Consider the following 8,731-nt stretch of genomic DNA (forward strand, 5'->3'; position numbering starts at 1 on the left):
TGTGGATAAAGATAAATGAAAAAAACAAGTTGAACTTTGGGTTAATTAGTGCTGGGTATGCAGTCTGTTAGGGCTTTGTTTCTGGCTTGTTCTTGAAAGAGGCCAATGAATATATGCTTTTTTATATACAGCTCCGGAAGAAAATTAAGAGACCACTCCAAATGTTCAGTGTCTCTTGTTTTACTCTTTTAGAGACATAATGTTTGAGTAGAATGAACATTTTGGTTTTATAATATAAACTACTGACAACATTTCTACCAAATTCACAATAAATATATAGTCACTATAGAGGATTTTCAATAAGTAATGCAGAGATAAAGATTTAAGAAAAATCCAGACTGGTCTCTTAATTTTTTTCCGGGGCTGTATTTCTCTCAGAAAAGCATGTACAGTGTCCCCCGCTTTGCTGGCATAAAGGTTATTTGTAGAGCATTTTTTTCCCTTGTGTTTGTTTCAATGAAAACTGAGTAGAATGAGATAAGATACAAGAAGCATCAAATAAATTCCTCGCTGCAAAGAGATAGGAAAAAACATATCGATTTGATGCAAATATAGATCTGCATATTACTCCACACACACACAGCTTGCCACAAATAAACATGAAGACATGATCAAAGAGCTTCCGGAGGTGATGGTAAAGTGCTATTACCAGTGATAGCTCTATCAATCAGAACACTTTTTAAAAGGTTCTTGAGGTTACAATAAAAAATGCCAGAAATATGTCTCGTTTATCAAAATGTTCTCTGGATTTATCGACCGCCGGCTCTTTTTTCAAGGTGAGCAAGGCAGCTGGAGAGTGCATTTATATTGTGCAGTGTGTGTGTGTGTGTGTGTGTGTGTGTGTGTGTGTGTGTGTGTGTGTGTGTGTGAAAAGGGGGAAAGCACATTATTCCTCCTTCTGGAGCAGATCAGCTGATACTCATGAACATGGTTCCTGGAGCTAACAACTAGGGACTGATCCCCGAGAGTCAACCAGAGATGTAATGTAATATATGTCCCAAGGCTTCATTCGCAATGTAGGGTTTCTCACTTTGATATTGTGCTTTGTACTTGTGAGTGCTGACCTTAAGGGGGGGGCACTTTATGTAGTGGTAAGGTCTGTGTTTGACTAGTAGCTAGTAGAAGGGAAGTAGTGCCCCTCAAAGTCTGATGGGTTTAAAAACCTGGTCATTAAAAGAGAGGTCTTGAATGAAAACAGCCAATGTGAAGATTAAACATTTCAACTGTTATTTCGCTGACTATTACTAAATTACTGAATGATAATTTATTAGACATTTGTGTAGCCTATTTGTGCCTGGGCCTGTATGGTACAGTATGAACAGTGTGTGTGTGTGTGTGTGTGTGTGTGTGTGTGTGTGTGTGTGTGTGTGTAGATGGCACACACAGTGTCAAGTCAAACAAGATACAATGCAACATATCATTCAGTGAGAAGTCATGTGTGTGTGTGTGTATTGACACACAAAGCCATCAGGAATCAACCCAGCTGACAGAGAGACACAGACGGACAGGGTGTGCTCATCCCGTTGAAGTCCTTTGCCCTTTCTTTCACAAAGACACACACACATCTCAAGGGTTCATCAAAACAGTATCATGGTATCAAAATACATGACTTACTCAGTCTTATCCATAGGCTTGACATTCAACAAACGATCTACAATAATGCATTTAGTTAATCAAGCAGTTGATTGATTCAGCTACAATGTAACAAATCAATGACAAGTTCTCACCAACTAATGGCAGACATTCTACTCACGCTTGGTGCCGCTTTTAGTTTGCCTCACTCTGGTAACATCACGTAGTCTACGGCTGTTATCACCGGTTGCGCTTTGAAAGGTCAGAGGCCAACTAGGTCAAAGTTCAAATAATTTGATAATTTATTTCAAAAGAGCGATACATTTGTATTTTAACAATGGTTGTATATACAACATGTGTATCTGAATATCATTATTTGCTGACAACATAGGCCTATAGTGCGTACAATTTCAAAAGTCTCAAGGGGTTCATATACTTTCAAGCAGCACTGTATGTCAATCACTTAGCCTACATGTTTCCATTGTTCTTTGTGAGTTTGACTAGCTTCACATTTCACTCTCTTTTTGAGTTTTGAAACAAGAACATTGTTGTTCCCTTTAATTGTTTTAACTGACACAATGGCCTGTACTGTAAGACTGAGTAGTAGCTTTTTCACAGCAGGCCCAGGTGTGACTAATATGTCTAACGAAGGCCCTGTTGCATTCAGGTACCCCAGTAAGCCATGGCTGTGTTCCAAAAGCCCTTCTAACGTCCTACTCATACTAAAAGCCATAATAACGTTCTACTCATACTAGTTTTGACGTCAATTTGAGTATGTTGTGGTTGTCTCTGCAAGTTAGTGTAGGTGAGAAATGCCCAGATGATTACTTACTTCCGGGTAAGATTTTGTGAATGGATGGATAGGTTACTTTTCTGTCTCAACCGCCCCACAATGCATTGCGTCTTTTCAAACGACACGGCAGGTTTTAAAAAAAAAATCTTTATTGCTTCAGTATGCTTCAGTGTAAACGGTCCGACGAACCTCACATACACAATGGCTGTTTTCGAACACATCCCATGTCGGAGCATGAACAAATCACACACACAAACACACACACACACACACACATACACACACACACACACATACACACACACACACACTACTGACATATAATTCACTGATGGCCATTAGGCATAAATGATCAACACATGTAGCAGTAGTGCTTTCAGAAAAAAAAGAGAAAGCTTGCAATGTGATTATAAACTGGGAATTTTTGTGGTTTGAACATTCTTTAGACTCCATATTTAAGGACATTTCAAACTCATAATCAAAGTTCTTATTTTCTCTGATTTCTCTGACAGACTGACATACAAAAGAAAGAAAAAACTAACCCTGCGTTCCAATACACATACTTCCATACTATTTAGTATGCCAGAAAAAGATTTAGGATGTCCCAATACATGCACATCAATTGTAGTACGTTGAAAATACATTTGTCTTTATTCTTGACATTTCTCAATAAAATGAAAAAAAAAAAACTTCCTTATCTGATTTTTTTCCCTCCCGTGGCCCTAAAACTCTTCTGTACTTTAGTATGTAGTGTAGTAAAAAGAAAGAGTATGTGATTTGGAACGCAGGGTAATTCTCCTGAGTCACTGTATTAATACACACCGCTAGTGGTCACCAGCAACAAGCCTGGGACAAAGTCTCTTAATCTATGCTATGTGATCAGTACATGGCATATGGTGTTTTCTGTCTAGCATGTGTGTGTGTGTGTGTGTGTGTGTGTGTGTGTGTGTGTGTGTGTGTGTGTGTGTGTGTGTGTGTGTGTGTGTGTGTGTGTGTGTGAACTGCGCCAGAGAGAGAGCAGAGAAAGGCCAGGTGGAGGTGGGGAGATATAGAGAGGGGGGGGGGGGGGGGGGGTGAAATGTTGCCAAGTGGAGATGTTCTGTTGTGCCTGGATAGTCCTGGAGTGCCTGGTCCCTTTTTGTTCCACTTCCTGAATCTACAAGCTCCTCTTACTGCCCCACTGAGGCCTACTCAACACAGGTAAGCAAACTTTCTCTTCTGTGTTCCCCTCAAAACGGATATGTTGTTAATCCCTGCGTACAAGACTAGGATGACTCCACACATCTAACTGTGTCAAAGGGTGCTGGCATATAGCCCAAAGAACGGGGATAGAGGATAGAGCCAGGGCCAGATAAGAGTGCATGCTGTGCCAATGTTGTCATGTATGTCTGGCACAGGTGCATTGTTTAGAAGACACTGATGAAATGATGAATGAATGAAGCCGATAATCTATACACTATATGCCATGTCCACAAAAAAAATGGTCTAAAAGGTTTCTAAATGTCTAAATCTGAATGACTGTATACCTTGAATGACTGAACGGAGCTGAACTTCCGACCCCAAAGAATATCCTCCATCACAAATGGGATTTGGACTAACAACACTAAACACACTTATAATCTCGGGCTTATCATTCACACACCGTGTACACGTACTGTATATGGGGGGGAGGAGGGGGGGCACATTTTGTTATAGACAAGTACCACAATATCTTGGGTACACTGTCATTTATTTTTTATTTAAGATGGAAGTAAGGCAAAGATAAATCAAATTGAAAAACATTTTATGTACTTGAATGGGTGGGTTCAAACGTAACCTTGGAGAGCGGATCTCCAAAGCCTTGTTTTTTTTTTAAAGAAAAAGTAATGCGTGCAAAAATGTAATTCTATATTGAACAGATTGGTCTTAAAGCTTCTTCTTTGCTGGTATGTGTAAAGTACGTCTACATTTACTGAAGGGCTTGGAGAACTTCAAAGCTAAAAACCCAATCCCAAATCAATGTGTTGTCCTTTTTGTCGTTTCATAGTTTCAACATTTAGCCTTTGACTTTGTTTCCTTTAGAAGAAGAGACATATAGCCTGGCTCCGCCCGCCTACCTACTTCCACTCAAATTTAATTTCCCCTTCAGTAGTCAGTCTGGGGCTGCGGTGAATTTCTCAACTTTAGCTCAGGAAAATTTCGGCACGTCCAATCAGCGAACAGAGCGAGTGGCTGAGAACGATGACGTCGAAGTCGCGCTCCTGTTTCAGTTGAATGCTGCGTTCCTTTATACTCGGAACTCGGAGATTTCCGACTTGGTAGTTCCGAGTTCCGACCTGTCTGTGTTCCAGTGCATCTGCTCGCGAAAGTATGGACGCCTACAACCTTTCTCGTCCAAATAACTAAACGTTAGGCTCTAACAAGTTAGTGTGTTTCTTTCTCTCTCTCTCTCTCTCTCTCTCTCTCTCTCTCTGTGTCTCTCTCTCGCTCTCCGTCTCTCGTAACTTCTGTCTCCTCCCCTTAGTCAGGTTTCTACGTGAAATAAAATTAGGAACTTGCGCCGAATTTTCTCAAAAAAACAAGCAGACTAAATGACAACTTTCCATCTCCCACAACTGAGCCGATTCATTCACCGTCGTCGTACTCATAGGCAAAAATATTGACACACACACACATACACACACAGGGCGGGTGTCCGTTTATGCGTGAGACGAGACAGCTAGAAAACAAACACACGGAGGAAGATTGAGAGATACTGTTTTGGACCTACATTGTTGCACCCACTAAATCAATAATGCACAGACACTGCGGAGAATAAAGTAAGATGTCTTCCTACCTTCATGCTTTTTGCCCGAAGCATCCCATAAACCGTCCATAGAGCCCTCTGCCACTTTTCCTCTGCTTCTCTCTTTACTTTTCTCCCTTTTACCTGTGCGGGCCATGTAAGCAAGCTAAAGGTGCAGCTGCGCACCACTTTTGCACCGGGTCAAAGTGCATTGTAGAAGTGCGATTAATCTGCGTTAATTTTTTTAATCGCGTTCATTTTTCTGTGATTAATTAATCGAAATTAACGCGTTAATTTGACAGCCCTAATGTTAATGTGTTTTTATACCTGTACTGTAGCTTTAAGAGAAGTCGGTGTTTAGTGACATGTATGCAGCGCCAGCTCAGAATGCTGTTAACTGTCTGAGTGGAGGAGGGAATGTGGTCCCGGCTACGACCGTTACATGCTAGTGACACGTTTTCTGTTTGGCTCATGCAAATACGAATAAATGAGAAAAGCCATCCTCCATTGTTGTCCAGCCGTCCTTCCACCCATCCATGACACCCAGAACACAACGCAGATGATCACTATCCGTTAACGGATGTGCGCTTATTCACATAAGAACTTGTGCACACCCGTTACACCATGATGCTATCTGCAAAAAATGTACAGGCATGTCACAAAAGTATCTAGCTAAAGTCCTCCATATTTTACTTACCTGGAGCTGGTAGGCTTAATCAACATTGTGTCGACCCGTTTAGCCGATGGCTTGTGTGTAACCAACATTCATTTATATGAAAAAGTTACGCAATATAGCTTTAATAGGTAGATTCACTTTGAATCTGTTTGAAAGTATAGAATCATTTAAACTTGCTCATGTGTTTCCTCTTTCCAATATACAGTCCAGGACAGAATTGTGTGTACATTGGAAGATATAACTAAGATTGAACTTGATTGTACTAAGTTAAAGCATATCATTGCACAGCGGTGGCTCAACAAAAAGCTCAGTTTTTCAGGGGGGCTAATCATTTTGACCCTGGTGGTTTTTTTGTGAAATAATTTAGTTTTCTGTGTGCAAAGTAAAATAATTTATTCATCCAAAATAAAAGTAAAGATATTTTGGAAAAGCTTTGTGAAGAAAAAAAACTCTTTGCTCTGTTTGACAGCACTTGGGAAATACTTATAATAATTCCACCTTAAGTCACTTTCCATTGTGTGAATGTGTGATGTTTTTGGCCGGCATTGTCTTGTACTTCTTTTTTAAATAATGTTTTTTATTATTTTTTTATTATGTCAATTTTGGAATGTCCAAGGATTTGGGGTGTGGGGTGGGTTTGGGTTATAAATGTTTGATGTTTGTTTGAAAAAAAAATTAAAAAAATGGGTGGGCTAATAATCCTGTCCTCACCTGTAGGTCTCCCTCCTATGGCCAGGGTACCATGGGTGGCGTCCCTGCTGTTGCTGCTGGTGCTCCACTCATCAGTGGTGTCCTTGGCCCCCATGCAGCACCTGTGTGGCTCCCACCTGGTGGACACCCTCTACCTGGTGTGTGGAGACCGGGGCTTCTACTACAGTCCAAACCGTGCCCACAAGCGGGACCTGACACGTGTGCTTGGTAAGGGGCCACACATTCAACTCTGGGGAGAACAGTATATAGTATGGACTTTCATTGGGGTTTTTTGTTGCCTTGTGTGTGAAATAAGTTTTAATTGTCCCCTTGATGGCGGGAGATCAAAAAGTAAAAACAGCATGACATTGCCCCGAGATCCCGGCTGGCTCTGTGTATGTGTGTGTGGTCTCTACCCACAATGTTCAAGGTTCACACTGCCCTAATGACAAGGCCAATTTGGATCCTAGCTGGAGGAAATACATTTTTTCGGAGACGTGTTGGAAACTTTCCAGGAGCCAGATCTAAAGTATTTGTTATGCGAGCCATCATTAGTGTGGCCTCTTTTGAACTCCTTGGTGTGACCAGGCTTTTGGTTCCTATTGTCTTTTCCTCCAACATCGTTTTTAATGTGACAAATCCTGATGATCACAAACTCTTGTGTAAATTCCCAATTACATCATTACCCACCATGCATTATATTTGATCTTCCCCCATCAAACGTTCAATTGATTATTTTATTTTTTCCCCCCGAAAATAACTTTAGGAGGTGTTAAGCTTTGATATGCCTCCTGTTGGAACTGTGTCATATCTCTTGTTTGTTAGTGACTAACAAGACTAAATGGATTGGGATGATCACATTACCTAGCCATTCAATCTCAATTAAAAGTAGAGTCTAAATCACGTGTCAAACTCAAGGCCTGCGGGCCGAATCCAACCTGTTTCCATCTTCGATCCGGCACGCATATCAATTTAGGTAATAACATTATATTTTTTTAATGCAATTTACTTGCTCATGAAATATTTGAGTGTTGTCTTCCAAATCGTAAAGGGTCAGGGCCAAAGCCGTTTCAAACTCAAACAACATATACTCAGCCATCTCTGTTGTTTACTATCACGGCTTCGGTGGTGCATGCACAGCACTGTCGTCATCCGGTTACGTCCGCCCCAGAGCACCATACATATCAGATAGAACGATTTGATTGGTAGCTCAGGATTTCTTGCCATATTTAATGAGCTTCCATGGAGTGTCCAGACCAACAGGAGCGGCAGGTCTGGATTTCCAGGCTAGGAAATTAAGTGCTTGACGTTAAAAAAATTCTGGGGGAGCACCCCCAAACCTCCCCATAATTTGTCCCCCCAAATGTGGAAACTAAATCTAGCTTATGCCCCTGTATGTAAGCAGGTTGTATACAATATATTCAGATGTTTTTTTTACACTTTGGGTTTAAAAGAAGGCACATCAGTAGTCACATGTCTGGCCGTTAGTGTGATTCTCATATCGTGGAGTGGCCTGTGTGAGAATTAGTTTGACACCCATGGTCTTAAATAATGGTTTCAGAGGAACTGGATCAGCTGGTCTTAACACGAAGGCTCTGGAACTCTTTCAACAGGGTTCCTGTCCCTAAGGTCCAGACGGGAGCAGGGGACTGAGCCTTATAAGGTGAAGAGAGGCATCGTGGAGCAGTGCTGCCATACGCCCTGCAGCTTTTACCACTTGGAGGGCTACTGCCACTGACTAACCCTGCGTTCCAAATCACATACTCTTTCTTTTTACTACACTACATACTAAAGTACAGAAGAGTTTTAGGGCCACAACAGAGAGAACACAAATCAGATAAGGAAGATTTATTTTTCATTATGTTGAGAAATGTCAAGAATAAAGAGGAATACTCCAAAATGCTATTGGAGTTATTGGGGCATCTGTGTATTTTCAGCATACTACAATTGACGTGCATGTATTGGGACATCCTAAATCTTTTTTTCTACCATACTAAATAGTATGGAAGTATGGGTATTTGAACACAGGGTAAGTCACTGCGCAACTGCCACCACTTATAGCTTGAAAAAAAGAAGTCATTTCAACCCAAATACTTGCTGGCTATGTCCATGTCTTAAATGAAATAAAACTTCATGACCCATAAATCCTTTCTGCAAAAAAAATTAGACTTGTTCTTTGTAGCAATGGTGTATAGGGTGTGGATGTAATAGCCTTTTGATGCGCTCAAACATGTGG

At 40.9% G+C, this 8,731-nt stretch overlaps 1 protein-coding gene across 1 annotated transcript; it reads left to right on the plus strand.

Annotated features, from left to right (window-relative positions):
• Positions 1 to 6,533: 6,533 nt before the first annotated feature.
• LOC307256631 (insulin-like) lies at positions 6,534 to 8,233 on the plus strand (the record flags this gene model as incomplete). The annotated part of the gene is made up of 2 exons (XM_080035665.1): positions 6,534 to 6,723; positions 8,109 to 8,233. The coding sequence occupies 2 exons, from the start codon at positions 6,534 to 6,536 to the stop codon at positions 8,231 to 8,233; spliced, it is 315 nt and encodes a 104-aa protein (XP_079891791.1).
• Between the last annotated feature and the right edge of the window lie 498 nt (positions 8,234 to 8,731).

This window comes from Ammodytes marinus (assembly GCF_949987685.1).
Source record: "Ammodytes marinus genome assembly, chromosome: 10".
In the NCBI taxonomy this organism is placed as follows: domain Eukaryota; kingdom Metazoa; phylum Chordata; class Actinopteri; order Uranoscopiformes; family Ammodytidae; genus Ammodytes; species Ammodytes marinus.